At 46.4% G+C, this 24772-nt stretch overlaps 2 protein-coding genes across 4 annotated transcripts in view; both read left to right on the plus strand.

Moving 5' to 3' along the window:
• The first annotated feature begins 338 nt into the window (after positions 1 to 338).
• LOC135909030 (uncharacterized) lies at positions 339 to 9033 on the plus strand. Its single transcript, XM_065440888.1, has 2 exons — positions 339 to 1174; positions 8704 to 9033. Exons 1-2 carry the CDS (start codon positions 404 to 406, stop codon positions 9031 to 9033), a joined length of 1101 nt encoding a protein of 366 aa, XP_065296960.1. The 5' UTR covers positions 339 to 403.
• A 62-nt stretch (positions 9034 to 9095) lies between these two features.
• The window catches only part of LOC135909029 (phosphate-regulating neutral endopeptidase PHEX-like), a 40235-nt gene continuing 24558 nt past the window's right edge, over positions 9096 to 24772 (plus strand). The window contains exons 1-2 of one of the 3 annotated variants that reach the window (XM_070533645.1): positions 9096 to 10423; positions 18520 to 18919. In XM_070533645.1, coding sequence (XP_070389746.1) covers positions 9096 to 10423; positions 18520 to 18919 — 1728 coding nt within the window. Of the gene's footprint in view, positions 10424 to 18519; positions 19153 to 24772 lie in introns of those variants that run through there. The other 2 variants (XM_070533646.1, XM_065440886.1) reach the window with 2 other exon arrangements.

The following is a 24772-nucleotide window of genomic DNA, read 5'->3' on the forward strand; positions in this document are numbered from 1 at the left end:
GACTAGAAATATAATCTAATAAAGGAAGCAGATTTGCCATTTTGCACAAATGCATCTTTGAAAGGACCACTCAAAGCATCAAACGTTAGGAGTTCTAAATTCGCTTCGACTAATGAAACAAAACCTTGGGAAAGTATGCATCTGCGATAAAGATCGTATTAAAGGGAATTAATCATTGTTCTAATGAAAATAAAACTTCCTTTGTTAACCGTCTGGTTTTGATGGGGCTCCGAATTTATATAGCGCTGAAATCAGTGAGAAATGGCCAGCGAGGTCTCGCGCCATTTGCTCTCGCCACGAGGTAGCACTAGAAGAAGACGAGGGTTCTAGGGCTCGCACCCCAATTGCCTCGGTTTCACTGGATTGAAACGTCTTTGGAGTACGCCGCGAAAGAAGAAGCGACATGGTCCCAAACAATGATGCTCCCGACGAGAAGAGAAGCAAGAAGCGACGTCGCTCTCGCAAACATAGCGTCAGTTCCAGTGGAAGTGTGTCGTCATGCAGCTCATCGGCCTCGAGCAAGTCCGAAGCAACACGCAGGCGACCAACCCATACCGATCTAGAAAAAGATCCGAAAAGCTCCGCGATTGCCACGCTGGAATCGAACTTGCCGGTAGCCACGACCACCGCCCTTCAACTGGACGAAGTAATTCCCCCACGCCACAAGAGCCCTCTCAAATGGAGGCTGTCTTTCGCCGCCGATTTCCAGCGCAAGTCCTCGGACCCCAGCGAGCCTCAGCAGCAACTCGCTTCCGCCGACTTTGGTCCGGTAGAACCTCACGTTGCTACTCCCACTGCTCCGACGACGGAGAAGCCTGGAGAGAGCAACCGGCTCCCAGTGCAGGAGGACCAACAGGCGCCCCAGCCAGAAGGTGAAACCGCCCTGCTAGCTCAGTCTCCGGAGTGCGCCGTCAGCGGTGCGAATACACTCCAGACGCTGTCCGCGACCTCGATCAAGGGGAGGGCCGAGGGCTCTCCGAAGCTCTCGGAAGGACAGCCGGAGCCACAAGATGGACGCAAAGTGAGCCAGTCAAGTCGCAAAGCGAGTTTATCTCACCAGCACGCTTCGTTGTCCTCTGTCCTTCTTGAACTTAACACCATCAACAAAGAACACCTCGAAGGCCAGCGAATCAAGTCAGAAGCTCGGAGGACCTCGTACTTTGATTTGAATCACGTGAGTTTCATACTACTTGTCACCGTTTCACTCTCCTACCCCCCTTCGTGCCGTTCCTCACTGTTTTGTGTCCAACATTTCCGAAGACAATAGTGTAGTTATAAAGATACGAGAGCAGTTTTGCGTAGGCCTTGCCGGTTCAAATGCGTGCGAATAAGCGAAATATTTTTCTCGCATTGACGATGCGGTCAGCATAGTCACCGACAGGCGAACAAAAAACGCGCGGTGCGCCCCCAGAACAGACACGGATGCAGGGAGGAAGCAGGAATGAAGAATGACATTTAATGAATTGTTTCCTCGCTGAATCAGATGCTAATGGCCTTTGTGATATTCCTTCAATTAAGTGCCTTTCAAATGGCTAGGTAGTGCCCCCGGCGCAGGACTCGCCTCCAGCGGAGAACGCTCTTTCGGGATCGTGGTATTTGTTTCAGCAGTGAATACGGTCTCTATAACGGTAGCCTGGGTATGTCCGCGCGAACTCTTGCAGTTGTGCTGCTTCCAACTTCTGTCAATGCCCAGTGGTTTCGCGTGCGGTTGATCGTCGCTTTTTTCGAACACTTCCGTTTTGTCCTCGGTGACCAACGTTCGCAGACCGAGTTCGTCCATCCCGTCGTTAGCATCAGTTGGTCGGTGGCAATGTTATTTTTGAAGTTCACGCTGAGTCGCGGTCTTGCTGATCTGGTAATAGTACGTGCTTTCCGTTTCTCCCTTGACAGCAGTCGCAAGTAATCTTCCTCTAGACGAGCTCATTGCGATTACATTGAAGGAGTCCAGCTTATCTGATCGTTCATGTCGATTGCTGTGGTTGTTGGGGTGAAGGTAAGGAACTTAGCTGATTCTTGTCTAGCCAGCCTTCTGCGCGGAGTCGGTTGTGTTCACGTTGTTTATGATGTTCCACTCCTAACAAGCAGTCACAGCCTATCAAAATGGCGGCGTCGCGGTTACCTTCGTCGCAACAGGTGCTATGAACGTTGATGGAATTACGTTGCATTGCATCAATAGTCATCTTGTTAGGACAGGGAATCTGCTGGCTGCAGACCAGAATAACTTCCAGGGCTTCTTATAGCGTAGTGGTGGCATTATTTGTACCATGGAAGAGTTAACAATATCTCATAGCCGTATGCGTCTCCCTGCTTTGAGTACTCTTGGCAGGCTGAACGTAGTTGGGCCCTTTTAGCGTGTCTATCTATCTATCTATCTATCTATCTATCTATCTATCTATCTATCTATCTATCTATCTATCTATCTATCTATCTATCTATCTATCTATCTATCTATCTATCTATCTATCTATATCTATATATATATATATATCTATATATATATATATATATATATATATATATATATATATATATATATATAAGGGTAAGCTGCGTTTCGTGCCTTCCTTTCCTATAACGCTGGGCGCCTGATATTCCCAGTCACACAAAGCGCACGTGTGTTATCAGCGTCGCATAGTTTTCTTGACCAGAAAATAGCAAGCGCGCACTTTTCAAGAAAAGGAACGACAGCAAGACAGATGACGATTGTTGTTACAAAAACAGGCCCGTCGCCGATGTCGGCAATGAGTAATTATTAAGGTACAATGACTACACCTGACGACGTAAACAGTGGTTGCAAGTAGCAGGTCTCTTGCGCGCATTCGCCCGGTGCCCCGCTGACGAGGATCTTAGGCCTCGTGGCTCCGTCTCTTTAGCTTGACCCCCTTACAACAGTGCATGTGCTCAGGTTGTGGCGCCAATACCGATATTCAATATCTAAGCAGTCTGCGTCTCATACAGCCATTTTAAATGAATATTTTCTCTGTGCGTGTAGATGGTGGAAGTAATGCACACACCGTGTCCACAAATGATCCCAGAAGTAGCGAAGTAAATTCGACATCAAAGCAACCAAATTTCCAAAAAATATTCCGAAGGTTTTTATGAGCAGTAGAAAAAGATTTAAAACTGTAGCTAGTTTGAAAGAAAAAAGAAACACTTCTTGGAGAGCGGGTAAATTTCCACCAGAACGGGCATGCTAATCAAAACAGTTACATTTTTCCTCATTCGTTATTTGAAACTTAATTAAGGGCATTCGAAATGCTAAGTGTAATCTGCCATCTTTGCAGCAACGCGCTAGGCGACATCGTGTCTAAGACGCAGCAAAATGAAACTGCTCGCTCGACAGCCTAATTTCACGCATAGCTACTTGTTTCACGCTTGTTCTGTGGCGTCCTCTTCCTGTTGTTCGCTGTTGTGTGCGAAGCAAGAGGGTTTTGGTAACGCATGCAAGAAGCCAGGCTTGCTTTTTTTTGTTAGTACTGACGGGAGGAGGGCAATTGCCAGGATAAAATCATCGCATCAAATATAATCCGCATGCTGATCAGTGGCCTACGCTCACGGCATTTTCCATTTTGTTCCAGCGTGCCCATTTGTTTAAAGCGCCATGTATAAAAGACCCTTACAACCCCTCTTCCCCCCCCCCCCCCCCCCCACTGGAACAGTTTTCTTTTTTTCATCTGTGCCTTTTCTTTTATCCCCATCAGCTTCGTTTAAAATTAACGCTGAAAGGCAACGCAACCTTCCGTGCAACCATTTTTCTAATTTATATGCCAAACAGTGCTGTTCTACATACAACGCACGTAGTGCTATTAAAGTGTTTGGAAGCATTTTGGCTGTTCGAAAAAAATTGCTAAAAAACTGAAAAACTCCTCACGGGTTAGTGCGGCACATTTTGCTTCAAACATTTTCCACACAAAAGGAAAATCAAGGTAACTGCTGGGAAGAGAGCGCGTCTTTCACGAAATTTGTAATTTTTACTCGTACCAAAAAAAACAACAGAAGGAAATCGCATTGACGGTATAACACAAGTGCGCAGGGGTGTGATATATTGAAGCCATTTATTAACTGAAAAATTTGGGCAGCTCAGCAAAGTCCATCAAATCATGTATGGTCACGCTAGAGACAAAAAAGGAAGAGCGGGTATCACGTTTGGTGCACATGGTTTAACCCATCTTCCCAGCAGCTCACCGACGGCGTAGACAGACAAGGATCGCGCGGTCTATTCTCAAGCCGTCGCATTTTCAACCACTCAGCACGCTGATGAATCGCATGTGTGTTCCTTTTCCGTATTTCAATTTGGCATTTTATTAGTGCGCGTCTCTTCCTTTTTCACCTCTGGTACCGAGCCGCTGATCTGCGTACTTTTGCTAACCGCGTGTTTCCAGGCTTGCTCATGTTATTGCGCTGTGCTCGAAGCCAGAGTGGCTGTAAGCAGCTAAATCTGCAATACTTGCGAACGCCTGCAGCACAAAAGCAGTGTAACGGAACGCGAGTGGGAGAGAACCCGCGCAAAGTCATTTCTCCCGAAGCACTGACACATGAGAAAAAACAGCGCGCGGAACAAGAAAACTCTCGACGCTCAACTTGCTGATCACACTTGCCCTGCATTTTCACGGCATCATGCATGTGCGACCTCACTCACACAGTTTCGGGTCAGAGCATCCAGAGTTCATGCATGGAGCTTTGTGCATGAAGTTTTATAAGCTCCGAACAACAGCACTATACTGCTGGAGGTTCGATTTTTCACACGAGACGCGTTTTGTTGCCGACGCAAAATATCTGGGGGCTTGGAATGCAATGCAAAGGTATTACAGGCGCGACTGCAGGGAGGGGTTGGGGCTCCAGAGCGCTAGCCCTCTCCGAAGTTTACCCGAGGACAGGGGCGCAGAGCCCCCCCCCCCCCCCGGCGATGCCGCCACCTACCCCACGCCTCCATGAAGTGTCATGACAGGGGTTTTGTTACCCACATCATTTGACGTTTCTTTTGAGTTGGCTTTTGAGTTTTCACTTAAAGTTTTACTCCGTTTAAAAACCTACTGCCTCATTGTCGTTGCGGAGGTTCACAGGCTTTAAATCATATTTTTGCTTTATTTCTGCGAATCCTACCAATAAGATGACAAGCGTATTAGAAGCACCAGCGGCGGCTACCTCATCCGTGCTTTATATCTTCATGTAGTTTTTTCTTAATTGAGAGTGTGACCACCATGTACAAACACCATATATTTAAATACATACAAAGGAAAAAGTTTGTTATAATATTTCAAGAAAAGCGGTAGCCATCTAACAATTATTTCTAATGACATGGATAGTCTATGCATAGACAACGAATCTGTTGCCGTATACTTACCTCGCGTCAAATTTTTTTGCATGATTTTTTTCATCCTGAAAGAAACATGCAGATTTCAGTGACCCCTTCACCAGAGCATTTTATCAATGCCATGTGAAATGCACGTGAATGATACGTGCCTCAGTATTGCTTTTCCTTCTATAGACAATGCTAATCACTCATTAAATAAATATTCTTCAAATAATTTACATTTATGAGTGATGGAAACATCGCCACTTTCATGAAAACGTCATAAATATATGTATAATTCCATTCGAAACCCAAATAAGGCCAAACCGGATCCCCTCGAAATCAGATCCAATAGGAGTCATGCGCAGCAGCGTTTATACCCGGACTCGCAGGAAAAAAAAAGTAAAAGATACTGCAATTGCACCGCGAAGGCGACGTATAATAGTAGTGATAGCGAAGTATAAAAAAATTACCGGAAGGAAAATCATTACCGTGCAAATCCGTGTTAGGGCCTCACCCATGTGAGAGCCCCACCACCAACTGGACCTTCTATATATAGATATATACATATATACATATATACGTGTTTAATCCAACCGAGCAGCAATCGCGTTCGGTGCGCTGATTCCGATCGCGCTCAAGATGGTATTTTCGCACACAGTGTACTTTCGCGCGTCGCTACTAGATGGCGGGAGGAGGCGATCACGGAAGTGCACGGCGAATTTCATGCATGTAGTTAGAAAAATTAGATCATATGGCCGGTCCCATGTAAGGCTCGTCAAAATCGCCACAGAATAGTGCAGTCCTTGCACGAGCCTGTATATATGTTAATTCTATCGGCCATATAAATTGTAGGTAACATTCATTTAATAATTAAAGTAACAAGCCTAGCGTAATGCACGGTCCAAGTAAACCTGTAAATATCGCACTGGATGAACGCGTGCACTGTCACAACACCGGCATTATGAAGAAGGCCGCCAGCAGGGGCGACAGCTTCGTGCAGCCGCGTGATTCACCTCGCGACTCCGCAGATTACATTGATCATCATCATCTGTCTACCTTTATGTCCACTACAATACGGCCTCTATCAAGGATATCTCCAATTCCCACTTTCTCTTGGACTACGCAATCTGCAACACTAGGGGCGCAGCCCGGCAAGGAAGAGAGCGCGCATGAAGTTGGCAGCCATCCCAGCTTGGCCTGAACCACTGCACCCGCCAATGATTACCGAGAATTAGACACGACACGCGGGCTGCGTAAGCGTTTGCCGCGCACAGTCGTTCGCAGCTACGCCTCTCCTTCCCAAACACTGGTTTGATCACGTGACCTCCAACAAACCCAAACATTCAGCGCGTGGGAAGATAATGCCCATGAAGCCGTCATCCTTTTCAGCTCAGTATTACATGCTTATTCTGGCACCCACAGTAGCTCATTCAAATGGCTTTTGTACATTATAAGGAGCAGAGACGTGGACAGATAAAACAAGAAATAGAAAACACGCGACCAGCTCGCTTCTACCGCGGCTGCGGACGTCGCAGTATCCACCCGCTAAGAACACGCGTGAGCGCCAACGACAGAGTTAACTGTGGGCATGTCGCTGGTCCGTACTTGACCATTACCCGTCTGACGTTGAGAAGGAAGCGTATTTGCCACCGTATATCAACACCAACGGAAGCATAACACTAGGCGCGCGGGGAGAGAGCACACGCGAAAGGACCCCCCGTCTCGGATTACAAGCTTCCGAACGCGGCGATGAAAATAAAGCGCGCGGCCCGCGTATGTAGCCCTCCTCAGACGCACGGGCAGCCAAGCGCGGTCACTAAACACTAGAAGACGCGCGCTCTCACTGACTGATTGGGCATAACCGATTAATTTGGACAATCGTTCGCTCTCGTTTTAATGGAGCGATGCGGCTTCATCAAAGTTGCGTGGCGTTAAGCCTTGATAAAAGAAACAAGTTGGGAGCTATCGCATAGATCTGACCCGTTCTGTACAGAGCTCCCGTTTTGCAGAGCGCTTCTTCTACAGCAAGGCGTTCATGAGGTATTCAGTTGGCAAAAGTTATCAGGCGCTAATACAAGGCAAGGACGCAGTGAGTAGAGCTTCAGGCAATAGAGGCAAGCTTCAAGCAAACCATGTCGCTTATAAAGGAACGCAAAAAGTAAATGTACAGGAATATAAATGGGGTACATAATAGCGAAAGCAAGGTGAGGCCTTTTGCGTATGAAAAAAACGCTTCGTTGCGCTATTTAAAAGTATATATCTTATGCTGTACATTTCCCTTATGAATTTTATTCATCATATATGCTTTATCAGCTGCTCAATAAAGTAGTCGACGCTATTCCTACTTGCTTTCATTCCTTCCACTCTTTTCGGATCTCGCTGTTTCAGTATTTACTCAGTGATGTGCCAATATGCTTGTCTATTCGTGTGCCTGATTATCTATTATCCAATAATGCTTTATTCCTCCACGGGGAAACAAATTAAGCCATTTGCATAAGGCATGTTCTAGTTACCATTTGCGTTGCGGAGTCGCGTTGATTTGTGCTAGTAATTGTAGTTATAAGTTGTGTTCAAAAATTCTTGTACATTGTGTAAGTTTTATAAATGTTGCAGCTTATCTCCTTATATGAACTTCCGACAGGAAAATATTTCTTGATTGCATCGATGTGTATTAACACTTTTAGAAGACTTTATATGGCTTTTACCATTGACGTGTACCTGTGCGATCTAATATGCACAAAAGACATATATATTTCTCATTAAGTGAATTCACTTGTCGTTTGCCTCATCCGGGAGGCTCAGGCTGTGAAGTTAAACTGCCTCATTCAATGAGGTCTCGTAACTACTCAGTAAGGCTGGAACTTGAGTGACTACTTCTTCGAGGTCACACGAACTTTCTTCAAGTGCGAACGTGATTGATGGTTGCGTGCGTGTATAATATATATATATATATATATATATATATATATATATATATATATATATGCACAAGGGGGAGCGGAGGGTCCGAAAGCGGGTCACCCAAATGACAGCTTTCCTTTCATAGCTGTCACACGGGCATTAGTCAGAACTTCGGGCGCGTAGGGACCATTCTTCCTAGTAATTAGCTAAATGTTAACAGCGCACGTCACCGTGAAAAGAGACTTGGCGAAAGCTTTGGTTGCAAAGCACAACGCCACCGAACGCAGTCTGGACGAATATGAAAGGCTGAAAGAACAGCGGCTGTAGGTTCGTTGATTGGTTGGAGCGCAGTGAAGTCAACATCCGCACAACATAAACGCGATTCGCAACTACGTCACCAATAAGATGGTGCACGTCGCCACTGTAGACAGATCACTCTGCATTTTGAACAACATTTTTAGCCGAAATCTGCTTAAATGCCTCTTCAATTTTATATTTTCTTGCAGGATCCACGCAGCACTAAGATTGTCCTAACTGCAACAGGTGTGTCAATCAAGGTGCAGCACCTCACCCTTGTGATCGTCCTTATGCTGATCGTGACGGCCGTGACAATCGTCATTGTGTTTCTGTTCGCACGAGGCGCCAAATCACCACCATCGCCACCGTTCTGCAAGACTGAGGACTGCCTCGTCCACTTGTGGCGCCTCTCTAATGGACTAAACCGCGACCTCGATCCATGCCACAACTTTAGCGCCTACGTCTGCTCCGCTTGGTCGCCTCCGAAAGGCTACCTAGTGTACTCGAACTCCGCCATGGATGACGTTAGGAAAGCGTGATTCCGCATTTCTACAGCGTACTCAGCGAAGGGACGAAAACCATTAGTGTGGGCCACAAACCAATGGCCATATACGAGTCCTGCATGGGCAACCGATCACAGTACGGCTCGAACTTGGACATCTTCTGGAAGTTCCTCAACGAATGTAGACTGTCCTGGCCAGAGAAACCCACGCCAAGTGACACCAGCGCCCTCGACGTACTGATGACGCTAGCGTTCAAGTGGCATGTCCCGTTATTCCTCCAAGTGCGCGCTATGCGCTTGTCCTCTCCGAATTGGCGTTTCATATTAGAGCCCAGTTCCCTCATACCAATTTTGTATAAGCAGCATCTCACAGTCAAAAGCACCGGCGGATACGCGAAATACTGGGCCACGTTTTTCTACATCCTTAACCGAAACTACACTAAGTATGGGGTCGACACGAAGTTTATCAACAGGACTATGGTTATGGAAGGTGACGTCTTCAGAAAACTGCTGAACGCAAGTCGTCTTCAGGTAATCGAACCAGCTCTGGTGCGAATCGCTCGAATAGGACTTCTCACTCCGCCGCTGGCATCCAAGCTATGGCTACGTGCCTTCAGGAAGACCGAGCTTGAGCCTGAAGTGAAGCCCAATGACCAGGTTTTCATAGGCGACGTAGAGTTCTTCCGGACTATGGCTAGCGTGATGTCTTCGTACAGAAGAACCGAGCTGCTGTCCCTGATCGCCTGGTCTTGCGTGCAGCTGTTTGCTCCGGCAGCGGATATCCAGCTGCTTGAGAATCGGTACGACCAGGGCATCACCACATATCGGCCGTACTTCTGCGAGCGATTCGTCGAGGCCGCCTATCGGCTCCTGGTGATTGCGCTCAGCTCCGTGTCGCGCTTCACGCCAGCACAGCGCGCCGCCGTCAAAGCAGGCTTCGATAACTTGGTGTCGGCGGCTGCTGACGCGGCCAACGCAACGCAATGGCTGGACGTTGAGAGCCGGAAGCTCGCGGTCGAGAAGCTGCGTTCGTCGCGACTAAAGCTGTGGCCCCCCGACCGCTTCCTCGAAAACTACGTGCTCGAGCGCATGCACAGCGATTATCCCAGCACTGAACTTTCGTTTGCCGAGTACTGGGTGAAGACGAGCCGCTGCGCTGCTAAGATGCATGGCTCGCACGCTGACATCGACGTCTTCAGCTTCGCGGTCAACTACGCCCTGCCGTACGTGCTCTATGATGCCTCAAGCGGCGACGTCAAGGTGGCCCTGGGCGCCATTACTCCGCCCTTGTACTACCCTGGCGGGACCGAGGCCATGTTCTACGGGGGTCTGGGCTTTTCAATGGCACTCAATCTGGTCGCGTCCGTAGACAGACAGGGACTGCGGTGGCACCCGAACGGCACATTCGGCCACTTCTTCTTGTCCAGGTAAGCTTCCCGTTATTGATGCGGAAATAGGTACTCTGGTATTCCTTTGCTTTATTCGCGTTAGGCCTCAAGCACACTTTACATATTTAGGGATCGATGCGTTGACTCGATAATTTGGTTAAAAACCCCATGGCAGCATTAGGGCTATGAGAGAGGCCGTTCAGGAGCGCCTTGGATCGATCTTGTGCTCCTGGGGTTCTTTAATGCGCGCGTAAATATACAGGGTTTCATTTTAAAAGCACTCCATTCTTTTAAATTTGAGATACATTTGTGCAAATTTCAGGTTACATTTGTGCAAACAGCACAAATGTAACCCATAATCTGAAATACTCAATGAGGCGTAAATTACTTCTAAGAGAAATCAATGCATCTGAGTGAACCATTAACATAGCTACGATAAATAACTTTTATTTATAATTATCAGAACATATTGGAGCCGGTGATCTTGCAAGGCATGTGCACTTTAGCGAATTCTCAGCACTAAGCTAGTTTCTACACATTAATTCTCAATGTTTCCAACTAGATGCTTTGGCGTTCCAGTTACGTCTGTGCTTCAAAAACAGCAATGCTTTTAAAAAGTAGGGAGCAGCTACAGCGAATTCTAACCGCAAGTGTGACGGTGCATATGTCGGAACCTGTGCCACCCTCAGAATTCCTTTTATGTCAGTCAGCCTGCCTTGCATATACAGTGTGTCCCAGATAACTTGAGCCAAGAATTCAAATCTGAAAGGCACGTCGGGAGCGGAATGAAACGAACGCACACTAATCGCAATTGCCTATAGTAACACAGACAATTTTGTTTTTTGCCCTAAAACTCACTAGCTGATTAGTTTGATTAGCCAACTTTTTATTTATTGGCGGAGAACGTCAAGTGTGATACCTAGATTTGTAGAGCACCTTCAGAAACTACAGATCGAGTTGTTTCCTTTACGATACGTCTCTTTGTCCGGGTTTCAAAGAAAGCCCTCGAAATAAGGAAAGAGCTACGGGACGGAGCACTTGCGCAGTGGTATCGTGCTGCTCTCAAGCGTGCGTTCCGTAAACAAGGTCGGCTCCCGTCGGATGACGGCGAAAATGCATGCTGCTGGCCGAGCGCTGCCGATGAGATAAACTAACGCCCTGCCGCTTCCTCGTCGTCAATCCAGATGCAGCTGACCTTGTTCACCGATCGCAGGCTCGAGAACAGCACAATACCACTGAGCAAACGCTCCGTCACGTGCATTTTATTATATTTCGCGGGCTTACTTTGCAACCCGGAAAAAAGGACTACGTGAGACGTATCGTAAACGACACAACTCGGTTGGCGGTTTCTGAAGGTGCTCTACGAGTCTGCGTATGATGCTTAGGGTCCTCGGCAAATAATATAATGACTTGGGTAATTAAACTTTATCAATTAGTGACTTATGGGGAAAACAATAGGATTGTCTGAGTAACCATGGTCTATGGCGAATAGTATGCGTTCTGTTACATTCGCTTCCGACGCGCCTTTCATCTTTAAATTCGTGGCTCAAATTACGTGGGACACCCTTTATACACTCACTAGATACTATTCGTAGATTTAATTATGTGCTGTCAAGAAATTAATCAAAACGGTAATTAGCGTAATTACGGTAATTCTTCAATTATTCTTTTGCATTTATCGTAGGAGTAATAGACCACCTCATCTTGTGATTTAGGTCAAAGGTTACTATAAAGTGATGTTTTCGGGGGTTTTAAATACCGAAACCAGCATCTGAATGTAAGGCACGCCATAGTGTGGGACTCTGCAATAATTTTGACCACCTGCGGTTTTTGAACGTGCGCCCAATGCTGGGTAGACAGGTATTTTTGCATTTCGCCCCCATCAATATGTGGCAGCCACGGCTGGGATTTCATCCTGATGCTTAGCAGCGCAACGCAAAAGAAGTAAACAACTAAGGCAGGTACTAATGATTAGAATTGTGCTGTCTGCCACCGGCAACATATTAAAGTTAGCTGCAGCTACAACAAAACGCACCTTGTATATGTGGCGTTCTTATTTGTTTTACCGGTACTCACCTACGGGGCAGAAACCTGGAGGCTTACGAAAAGGGTTCTACTCAAATTGTGGACGACGCAACGAGCTATGGAAAGAAGAATGATAGGTGTAACGTTAAGGGTTAAGAAAAGAGCAGATTGAGTGAGGGAACAAACGCGAGTTCATGACATCTTAGTTGAAATCAAGAAAAAGAAATGAGCAGGGGCAGGACATGTAATGAGGAGGGAAGATAACCGATGGTCATTAAAGGTTACGGACTGAATCCCAAGGGAAGGGAAGCGTAGCAGGGGGCGGCAGAGAGTTAGGTGGGCGGATCATATTAAAAAGTTTGCAGGGACGGCATGGCCACAATTAGTGCATGACCGGGGTTGTTGGAGAAGTATGGTAGAGGCCTTTGCCCTGCGGTGGGCGTAACAAGGCTGATGATGATGATGATGTTTGTTTTGGTTCATTGCACCATACAGATTTTTTTTTTATCGCCTGTGGCAGATAGCGAAATTCTATTCCTTGAGCTGGATTACTCCAAGCGGCACACTTCACTCGCACGAGAAATCGAAGTGCATAATAGTTTAATTCACAGAAAATGAATAGGTTACTTTTAGAATACTTAATTTACTACACACATTGCAAATTAGGAGGCAGTGAAAAGTAGCGAAATTCACAAAGTGTAGTCTGTGGGTTTGCGAGTCATACCCCCACTGTTAGCAAATAATGACGATGGCGCCGTAATATGCGTCGCCACACTTGAGATAAAATGTATTGTTCCGCTTCTATGTTTATTAAAATGACGTTTTATACACTGAAGCACAAATGTAACTGCGACGCCAATGTATTTGATCGCCAACTTCGGAATTTAGGTACTCAAATCTGTAGCCGGTTAAATGGCAAGACGTACCATCTTGTTCTGAATTTTCAGGGTGATACGAGTTTTGAGCACCGGCTACAGTTCGTAAATTTCGGCAAGTGTTGTAAAACCTAAGTATTTATGAGAAACCCGATCAGTGAAAGCTTTTTAATTGGTCGATTGTGCAATGCGATTTCTCGTGCAAGCAATGTCCACTTGAAAGTGAAAGTGAAAGTTTATTTTCTTTTCAACGAAAAGAGGGCGCCAAGACAAAAGGCAAGAGCCTGACAAGGTCCCGGTCACCCGTAAAGCAGCTGGCATTGTGCATAAGCACTTCACAACAAAATACACAATGAATTTCTCAAGCTTTGTAAAAGCATGAAGCTGTAAGTTAACATGCACAAAATTTGTACAAGAAAAGAATTGAGTACACAATTTATCGTATTAGGGGTGTAAAGACACATCTTTTTTATACAAACATAAATATATCAGTCCTAAAACAAAGAAACAATTTCACAGGTAGCAAAAAAAATACAAATAAATACAACAAAAGTAGTAAATAAATACAAATAAATACAAAGTATGTCGACTAAATAAATGTATCATTCCGTTTGTTCCAATAGGTATTTTTTAATTGTAGATTTAAAGCGTTTTTGTGGAAGGTAATACTCAGTTTCAAAGGGAAAGTTATTTATTACCGTGGGAATCTGGTAGCTTAGCGTTTGCTTGCCATAATTGGTGCGTGTGATAGGAACAAGTTTACGTTTCGTCCGAAATGCATAGCGGCTGTTGGAATTATCTAAGCATGAAAAGAACAATCTATGATGATGGATGTACTTAAGTAGACAGAAGTTGTATACTTCTTTTACTTTAAGGATGCCATATTTCTGAAATAGCGGAAACGTAGGTAAATCTGATGGTCTGCCATGAAACCCTTCAATGGCACGTATAGCGCGTTTCTGAATTGAAATTAGTTTGAGGTAATTGCTGGACGTCGTAGTTCCCCATACAAGGATACAGTAAGATAACCTTGAGTATAGAAGTGCGTAATATATGGATATCTTTAACCAGGGGGGCAACAAATGAGATATCTTATACAAACAGCCGACTGTTTTACTTAAATCAGACATTAATTTGGTTATATGAAAATTCCAAGAAAGGTTCTCATTGAACCAAACACCAAGAAATTTCTGGTTTGAAACACGTTTTAATTCAGTATGTTCGTAGCAAATTTTCATAGTGATACTTTCTACTGTATTAATAGGCTGAAAAATTATGTAGTTAGTCTTTGATAAATTGAGGCTTAGCCGATTCGTCAATAACCAGTCATGTAAGGTTCTTAAATATGCATTTGCCGTAGCCTCCATTTGGGACAAGGAGTGGGATGAAAAAAATATGTTCGTATCCTCAGCGTACATGACCAGATTAGGCGATTCGGATATGTTAGCGATATCATTTATGTATACTAAAAACAATAATGGTCCTAATATAGATCCTTGAGGAACACCATGCTGAATTGCCAATTTCTCTGAGGGTATGCCATTAACTTGAACATACTGTAATCTGTTATTTAAATAGTTCTTTAGCAAGTCAGATGCAATACCACGTATGCCATAACTGTTGAGCTTGCGTAGCAGGGTGTTGTGATGAACGCAATCGAATGCCTTTCGGAAATCTAAGAAAAGACCAAGAGTGAACTGTTTCATTTCGATATTCTTAATAATTTTTTCTTTTACTGTTAAAAGCGCCTGCTCTGTTGATTTGTTTTTCAGAAATCCATACTGCGAGGAAGTAATAACACTGAACTTATGGAAAAAATTCTCGAGACGAGTATTAATGACACCTTCAAAAACTTTTGATAAGACGGGTAGAACAGAAATGGGTCTATAATTCGATATGTCATTCTTTCCCCCACTTTTGTAAACTGGACATACACGTGCTATCTTCAGCTGATCTGGGTACACTCCGCTTTCTAACATACGATTTGCGATGTAACACAAGACGTCACATATTAAAGAAGATACATGCTTCAAAGGTACCGCTAGTATACCATCATGCCCTGGTGAAACGTGATTTTTTACCTTATGTATTAATGAAGCTATTTCATGAGTAGTAGTTGGCATAAGCGCAATAGAGTTTTGTAAGGGAGTGATTAGATTAGAAAGTGCGTCTGGTACTGATGACGTACATACAGAATCTGCTACATTAATGAAAAAATAATTGAAAGTGGTTGCGAGATCAGAGCCTGTAAGTTCGCCATTGACTGTCATAATAGTAAGGGGCGGGTCCGGATTACATTTATTAGTTAAAAAGGCAATTTCACGCCAAACTTTTCTACTGTCAGAATGTACTTTGGTAAACCGATTAATATAGTAAGTAGATTTAGCTATCTTAACATCCTGGTTAAGTTTATTTCTGTATTTTTTAAATTCAATGAGGATATTGGCATCACGGCTGTTGATAAACTTGTGATACAAATGGTTTTTCGTTTTAATTCTTTTGTATAGCTCCCGAGTCATCCAAGGCTTTTTAAACTTTTTGCAAGTTTTAGTTTCCTTTAGTGGAAAGGCAGTGTCGTAGCACCAAATAAACTGATTAATAAATGCATTATATGCTTTGTTTACGTCAGTTTTATCGTACACATTATCCCAATGTGAACTTTCAACTAATGTTTTGAACATACTCAACGTGTTACCATTAATTACTCTGTGTAACCGTGGGACCTTCGCATCTGTGTCGTGAATGACAGGCATGAAGCAAAAGATTGGCAAATGATCACTGAAGTCATGGGACAGGACACCAGAGATAATGTTGTTAGTCATCAGATTTGTAATACATACGTCTAGTAGACGACTTGTTTCAACCGTTACCCTTGTGGGTAAAGATATGCAATTCCAGCAGGCAAATGATGCAACGGTATCATTGAATTGCGTTGCACATGAATCGTTCGACAATAAGTTAATATTTATGTCACCCATAATAATAAATATACACCCAGTAGAAGTGAGATACACAAGTAAATTTTCAAGGAAGTCGAAGAAGTGCTGTTTGTTACCGGTGGGAGGTCTGTATATTGCAACGACCACTACATTTCTAGTAGATACAGTAATGCATTCCACATTAGAATCTATTATGCAAAATTCATCTATTACAGAATGTTTGTACAATTTATTTACGTACACACCAACACCACCACCCTTGCAGTGAAGCCTTAATAATCCATTATAAGTGTAGTTGTCAAAGCGGGGATGATCCTCATGGGATGTTAGCCATGTTTCTGTAAACACCAAAAAATCAAATCTATGCTTTATGGACGCAAAAAACAAGTTCAGATGGTCACCCTTGTGTTTAATACTTCGAGCATTAAAATGAATAGCACTGACCCCTTTCTTTAGAGAGCCGAGCTTTGTTTTGAAATCTTCAACATTATAGCCAGCACAAGTTGGCTCGCAGTTCATGGAGGTGCAACAGTCCATCTTAGGAAACGGACCTTACCTAGTCATTTTTTCCAGATCACCATGATCGGTGATCCTCAGAGCGTCAGTCAGTTCACTTTGACGTGCGAACACCTTACCCCCTATAGTCCAGACATATTTCCATGACACTAATTTCTTACGTGCAATGGCAGCACCTAACAACTGCTTATTAAACTGAGATAGATGCTCATTAACATAGACAGCCCCTCCATCCGAGGAACCAAGCATACTGTTATTAAGTCTCTGTTTCCTTGCCTTAGAAAGGAACGTGTTCCTTTTTTCTCGTCGAACAAAACGAACTATAATGTTCGTCTCGTCCGAGTTCCGAGTTCCGAGTGGGAATGCGGTGACATGTATCGATGTCCGATTCACTGACTGGCTCGCCAACAACTTCACCAATTTGTTTTATGACATCAACAGGCTGTGAATTCCCCTTGACACCCTTTACTTCCAAATTGTTGAGCCTCGTGTACTGTTGTAGCTCTTCAACTTGTCGTGTCAACCGCTTGTTCTCGCTCCTCAAACCTTCATTACACTTAACAAGTTCGCTGACTTCTCTTCTCAGTGCCTTAACCTCAGAGGTGATCTTCTTCGTCTCATCACAAGTGTCGCTGCAGAATTTCATGCTGTCTTTTACAGAACGAAGTTCTAATCTCATTTCACGCTTAAAATCGTCGAAGGCTTTAGCTAAGTCCTTAGACATATTAGAAAAGAAGAATGACAAATTGAACAAAAAAGTGGGAACCAAGTGTGGCAGCAGTGCGCAGTGCGTAAAAAGAACAAAAAGTTGCTACTAGCGGATGCTTACCTGCAAAAGCAGAATACTTTTAGTAGATGCTCGTGCGGCCTGCGCACTGCTGCCAACTAAGAGGACAGATGAGGGTGCGTCCGCTTTTAAAGACCCAGGGCATCAGCTGGCCCACGCCGATTGGTTGATCGATGCTTGTCACACCGATCAGTCGGCACGCGCTGAACAGAGGGTGCTCCTTGCGGCGATCTACGGCGCTAGCTTCGTGACAGCACAGTTGCAGTCCGAGATACACTTGGTTCCCTGAATCAGCTGCAGCCCGAGATATGGATCCTTTCGTTGTCTCTGCAAAAGCAGAATACTTTTAGTAGATGCTCGCGCGGCCTGCGCACTGCTGCCAACTAAGAGGACAGATGAGGGTGCGTCCGCTTTTAAAGACCCAGGGCATCAGCTGGCCCACGCCGATTGGTTGATCGATGCTTGTCACACCGATCAGTCGGCACGCGCTGAACAGAGGGTGCTCCTTGCGGCGATCTACGGCGCTAGCTTCGTGACAGCACAGTTGCAGTCCGAGATACACTTGGTTCCCTGGATCAGCTGCAGCCCGAGATATGGATCCTTTCGTTGTCTCTGCAAAAGCAGAATACTTTTAGTAGATGCTCGCGCGGCCTGCGCACTGCTGCCAACATGTATCGATGTTCTGTATGTATCGATGCCAACATGTATCGACTTCTTTAAGTAATCCAGCTCAATGACTGCAATTATCCTTTCTACCCCAGGTGAAATAAAGAAATAATAATTCTGCATAATCTAAAGAAAAACACGACCGGTATAAATGTGCGAGAGCGTTTTTGCATTTCGTCTACATGAAAATGCCGCAGCCATGCCCGATAATCATACGCGTGAGCTCCTCCTTAGCAGCAGAACACCCTATAACCACTGGAACACACGCCGTTAACGGCAAAGTATTATTTTTTTTTCTGCCATGATGTATCGTTTCAATGTCTTCAGCCACCTGCAGCTCTTCCGCGAAGGCCTTCGAGGAGAGAGACAGCTGCCTAGGGGCGCTGGACGGCCTCGCCCCCAGTGGCGGAGACAACACCCACAGCATAACCGGCGCGAGGGCCAGCATCTTTCCCGAGATCCCCGCTCTCGAGGTTGCCTACGCGGCGTACCGCCGCGCAGTCAGCGACAGGGGAGACGAAGCTCTTCAGGGAATCGTGGGGGGCTTTTCGGGAGACCAGGTGTTCTTCACGACGCTATGCTACATGACTTGCACGCGACCCGATGCCGTGGGTCCGCACACAGTGGACTGCAACAAGGCGGTGCGCAGTTCGGAGGCCTTCGCCCGGGCATTTCATTGCCCGCCGGAGTCTCAGATGAACCCCGAGATGAAGTGCAAATTCTTTGGGTGAGAGCCGGGCACTTCCGATGGACTGCGATACGGTGTTCACGTGACATCGAACGACACACCTTCATATGGCGTGTACATATACAGTTTTCTGCGCAACATCGAAAGCGATGTCGTCGCCAGCCATGTACTACATACGTACTGCATTATTTCGTGTCTGGACTGACGTGAAACATCACGGGCTCTCTCTCTCTCACTGAGCATTTAAAAGTAAATACCTATGATATATTCGTTGCAAGGCTTCGTTGTGCTCTAAATTCAGTGTGAAGATGTTCATGAATGAAATTGAGGCAAGACGGGTGCCACCTGATCGTAGCTTTAATTTTCTATTTGCAAGTCGCGATGTGGAACGCTGACGCACTTTTTAAATACTTAAGATATCTATAACGCGATGTGGCTGTAATTTTTTTTAAAACGTTGCAGCCTCCCTTACCCCTCTTCGTCTTTTTTTTCTTTGTAAAATTTAACTGCTCTTTTCTGTTCATTTTTACTGTACAATATATATCGTTGATGCCATGGCTTCTCATTTGGCGCAAATTAAGTAATGATGCACCTGTTGCTGCTTGCTAGCTAAAGCATTTAGTAAACTGTATACCTGCCCATGCAGAAGCGAACTTTGCGGTGGATGCGCCACAAAGAAAGGAATAGGTGTGGAAAGTGCTCTGTGCTAATTGTCCTGTAGGCTCTAGTTATGCTTTTGCTCTTTCGTAGAACAAAGAACTCCCTGCAAGTGACTGCCACTTGTGCATTTTGCAGAGCTTTCGTTGTAGAGTTAACACATTCTGATTCACTCAATCACTGGCCACTGTAGCACATTTTTTTCCATTTACCCCATTGATTTATGGTTTATGTGGTTTGACCTGCCAAGTTAACACGGGCCCGTCGAATAGAAACTCCTAGCTATTTATATTGTTTGACTATGGGTATGACTAGCTGTTGACTCGACGTTACGTTATGACTCCCAATTTCTCTGAGCTAAACTTGAGGCCTCCGTTTATCGCTGCATAGCCACATATATTCGAAAGTGCCTGTAAATATCTCGTGCGGCTGCGCCACGACGTAAGCGCCCCCTACCGCATACGGTCGCGAGTGGGCAGTGCCCTCTAGAGAACTTAAGGTCTTCTCACTGTACCCTCTCCCCTTGAGCTACGTGAGGCGAAAGAGGCCCACATTGAAGTTCCATGCAGCGTGCTACGAAGCTGCGAGCGGTGCAGCTGTGTTGAAAATGAGACGCGGAAGATCGAGTGGGCGACGACTGCGATAACAATTCGATTAGTTCAGGGAACGTTGATGCTCATTGGATAGTTTCGCGTTAGGAAAGTCCTCGCATGCTGCGACATGCTTCGGAGCGCACTTTTTTTTTCTAGACGTTAGCCGTGCATGTATTCTCTGCGCTTGCGCTGCGATTGCGGTTGTGTGTCCGGCAAGTATTCATTGCCGTGGAATGTGGTTTGCGTTCCTGCCAGGATATGCCTAATAACTGTTGCGTGCCCAATTGTTGGAGCAATCGGAAGTTGGGGCCGAAAAATATGCGTTCATGTTTCCACAAGATCAACGACATTATATTGGGTGCCAGTGCTAAGGCAAAGGAGAGAAACGGTGGAATTCAGTGAAATGAGGCAGCTGTTTCTTGGTAAATACTTGCGCGAAAGTTTTGTATTCCCATTCCTAGACTCATTTGAGGTGTTGTAAATATGTAGAGAGCGCCACTGTATGTAATAATGCCTCGAAAGCGAAATTATTCGTTTAGAGCCTAATCTAGACGGGAACAAAAGCTCGTGTCCCGAATGCGGAGAAGGGCACACCAGTGAAGTTGTCATGAGATATGTGGTATGGTCCAGTGCTAACATTTTGTACAAGAACTTTTGTGGCCACATGAACGGCAAACTCTTTGACGACGACGATAAATTAAGGCAAAGAAGCTACTCTGAAGAAGAGGGCAGCACTGTGACTTTTCAACATAAGCCATGCTCCCTCTCATCATTTACCCGAAATTCGTTCTCAATCCTAAGGTTGAATCATTTCATTTTTTATGCACGGGCTTTCTAATAATACAGGGCGTAAATAGTTTTGCATAAATAAAATAATCTTGGAACGCCCTCTGTTCTCTAGGGACTATCTGCTCAACTATGCCTAAAGAAACAGTAACTGTGCTCTGGTTAACGTAGCCCATAAGGGCGTGATCCCTGCATTCAACCCGTATCCCTGTGCACGCCGCCGGCCTCTTCTCCGTGACGACCCACACCGAGCGCTCAGGCCTTCTCTTGTCTAGGTGGCGTTGGAGTGGGGCGCTATACGGACAGCCGTCGCGAGTGGAAAAGGGGAGGCGCATAGGAACCAGTAGGAACGACAGAGCATGTGAATGCACGCGCAATGGCGCCGGCGCATACGTCCATCCCCAGACACTTGTCTGTTAACGGTTGTCATATAATACCATAAAACCTGACTTTCTACGCTAAATGTTAATCCTAAATTTTCACATTCATCTCCAGAGATTTCAGCCACACATTGCATATCACGTTGTTTGTTAGCAAGCAACACTATGTCGCCCGTATGAAACAAACATGGATGCTGCTGCTCTACTATGGTGCCCGCCTGCTTTTGTGAGATATTAAACCCGATATCACTTCCTTCTAGCGCCCTTTCCATCAATATCATGAACACCATGAACAGCGGCGGGAATACTGGTCACCCTGTTTCAGTCCTTTGGTGATATTACATTTAACTTCTCTCCTCACCTCTCCCCATTCAACGCAAATGGTATTTGACCCCCCAAATGATGCCCGCCCTATGCCGAGAGACACGTAACCCACGACAGAAAAAATCGTCGGCACGGCAGCCACGTTCAGACACCTTATCTGATCTCCCACCGTCGTACCGGCCCCATTTCGGCCCTTCCGCTGACTCCATATGTCGGACATGTGGCCTCGAGGAGGATTACATGGAACACCTAGCCCTCCACTGTGCCACTTTGTCTCCACGACACACCGACGGCACCGCACTTCCGCCAGCACTTGGATTTAGGAGCGAGAACGGGGTGCGGGAACTGGCCGCGATGGTGTCTAACGCAATTCGCGTAACGAAGGCCAGACTGGCACAGTGGTGGCGTATGACTTGGCAACGGCACAGAATGGCCAACTGTGAGGGGAACAGATCAAATTCAATGTCTAAACGTCAATGTTTGTGCACCAGGTCGGGCTGTGTTCACAAAGGAAGAGGGATCGGTACTCCTCCCCTCTTATATTTCCCCCTTTTTTATCGCCATGTATATATTTTATCCGGCTAGGGCGCTTTAAAGCGGCCTGCCCGTTACAAAGGAATCAGCCACAAATAATTTTATGCTTCATCACTGCTGGCAGATAGCACTATTATCACTATGGAAACAAAAAACTCAGTGCCCTTCTACGCTATGACCAGCGCAGCTGTGTATGTGGGCCCCTTAATGGCGAATTGCATCGCCGCCACGGGTCGGGCAGGTACTACACTATCTTTGGGATCGGCCAACGGATGAGGAGTTTTTTGCTTACGACATGAAAATTTCTTTGGAACGTAGATGTACACAGCTTCGCTGTAGTAAGACAATGGAGATTTAAAATGGGAATAAGAAATGAGAAGTGAGTGAGTGAGTGAAAACTTTTGAGTCTTTCAAGAGTTTCGCGCTTACGAGGTCTCCGTCGTCTTCATCTTCTTGGCGCTGGCGACTTGAGACTTCTCTTCAACAAGGGTGGGCCCCTATTCCAAGGCTCCACTGAGTCGCGCTGCATCGCTCGCGTGCTGCACTAGGGCCCTTTGGGCCGTGAGCTCGCTGCTGGTGAGCCGACTCTCCCATTGCTCCGCACTCGGGTGTTCGTATTTGTGGCATGCTTTGTTGCGTTCGCACTCCCAGGTGATGTGGTAGAGTGTAGGTTTGGCACCGCACCAAGGGCAGGTGGCCCTGTATTGCGTCGAAAACATCTTATTGAGCACGTGTAAGTTGGGGAAGGAGTTTGTCTGTAGTCTGTGCCAGCTGGTCGCTTCCTCCTTTGAGAGGTCTTTGTGTGGTGGCGGATATCTAATTCTAGTTCCTCTATGTAAGTTCAGGGTCTCTGCGTATCCCCCCTCGCAAGCCTGTAGGTGGGTGTCCGGGGCATTCGACCACCCAGCTCGGAACGCTTCGCCTCGAGCTAGGCTGTCTGCCCTTTCGTTCTCCACTATGCCTACGTGACCCGGGATCCAGATTAGCTTGTGCCGGAGCTTTTCTTTCTCGGCGGAGGTGGCTCCGCTGAGTATTCTGAGGGCAGTTTTGCTGATTCTGCCTCTCGTGTAGTTCCTGCACACCTCTTTTGAGTCCGTCAGTATGTTGAGAAAGAGAAATCGGCCTGTTCTATAACCTTCCGCTGCCGCCAGCGCTACGGCAATCTCCTCAGCCTCCGCTGTGCCAGCGACCTTTGCCGTGGCATACGTGATCGGGTTTCCTTCCCTATTAACCACTACCGTCGCCGCCACGCGTTCTCTTCCGCGTGGATATACGGCGGCGTCCGTGTATACTGTATTGTCTAGCTGGGCTAGCGTTCTCTCAACATATTCGGCCCTAGCTTTTCGCCTGTTTTTCGTGTGTGCTGGGATCCATATTTTTTTGGCAGTGGTCCCACATTAATGGTTTTCCTAAGGTGGTCCGGTACGTCCGCGTATCTGTCTGTCAGTCCGCTCGTATCCCGACCCAACCTCCTCAGGAGCGCACGTCCCGTAGGGTTGCCTCTGAGTCTCGCGGTTTGCGTACCCAGCAGAGCCTCGGCGAGCTCGCTGAAGGTGTTGCTGATGCCCTGCTGGAGCAACTTCTCGTTCGACGTGTTTCTCGGTAGACGCAGAGCCGTCTTGTACGCCTTCCTGAGGATGGTGTCTGCTTGCTCTCTTTCTGCCTTGGTCGTCACGTGGTACGGCAGGGAGTACGTGACTCGGCTGACAATTAGGCTTTTGACTAGCTTGAGAGTGTCTTCTTTCATTCCGTATCTCTTTTGGGATACCCTCTTGATCATACGGTCCACCTGTTCCGCCGCCTTGCTCAGCAGACTAATGGTGTGGCTGCACTTCCGGCTGCCTTGTAGCCACATGCCCAGGATCCTAATCATGTTGTTCTCCGGGATGTTGTGTCCCTCGAGGGTCAGCTCCAGTGTCGCTTGCGTTGTGTGCTTGCCGACCCTGAGGAGCTCCGACTTCTCCGTGGAGCATCGCAGTCCCCTTTCTCTGGTGTAGGTTTCCACGCAGGTCGCCGCTTCCTGCAGTTTTTCTTGCTTCTCTCCGAGGGATCCTTGGGTGACCCAGATTGTGACGTCGTCGGCGTATATCGCGTGCTGGATCCCTCGGATCTCCTTAAGTTTTCTTGCCAGGCCAATCATTGCCACGTTGAAGAGGACGGGCGATATGACGGATCCTTGGGGTGTGCCCTTGCACGGCGCGGGGAAGACGTTGCTTCTCAGCTCGCCCAGCCCCACCGTCACCGTTCTGTTGCTCAGGAAGTCCCTGACGTAATCGTGCACTCTCTTCCCGCAGTTGGTGTTGTTGATGCCCTCCATGATGGCTGCGTGGCTCACGTTGTCGAAGGCCCCCTTTATGTCGAGGGCCATGACGACGCTTTCGCCCGTTTCCGGCATCGTCTCGAGCACTTCCTCCTCGAGTTGGAGCAGCACGTCTTGCGTTGAGAGGTTTGCTCTGAAACCGTACATGCTGTCCAGGTACCATCGCTCGTTTTCCAAGTGCGGCTGGATTCTCTTCGTGATCACTTTCTCGTACAGCTTGCCCAGGCACGACGTTAGGGATATCGGCCTGAGATTTTCTATTTGGAGTTTCTTCCCTGGCTTCTGAATCTTTACGACG

This window comes from Dermacentor albipictus, chromosome 2 (genome assembly GCF_038994185.2).
Source record: "Dermacentor albipictus isolate Rhodes 1998 colony chromosome 2, USDA_Dalb.pri_finalv2, whole genome shotgun sequence".
Lineage (NCBI taxonomy): Eukaryota > Metazoa > Arthropoda > Arachnida > Ixodida > Ixodidae > Dermacentor > Dermacentor albipictus.

Excerpts from the sequence above, each read along its gene's own strand:
- LOC135909030 (XM_065440888.1), top strand. The coding sequence starts at position 404 with ATGGTCCCAAACAATGATGCTCCCGACGAGAAGAGAAGCAAGAAGCGA. Across the intron at positions 1,175-8,703 it reads CGTACTTTGATTTGAATCAC|GATCCACGCAGCACTAAGAT; the intron begins GTGAGTTTCATA and ends ATTTTCTTGCAG.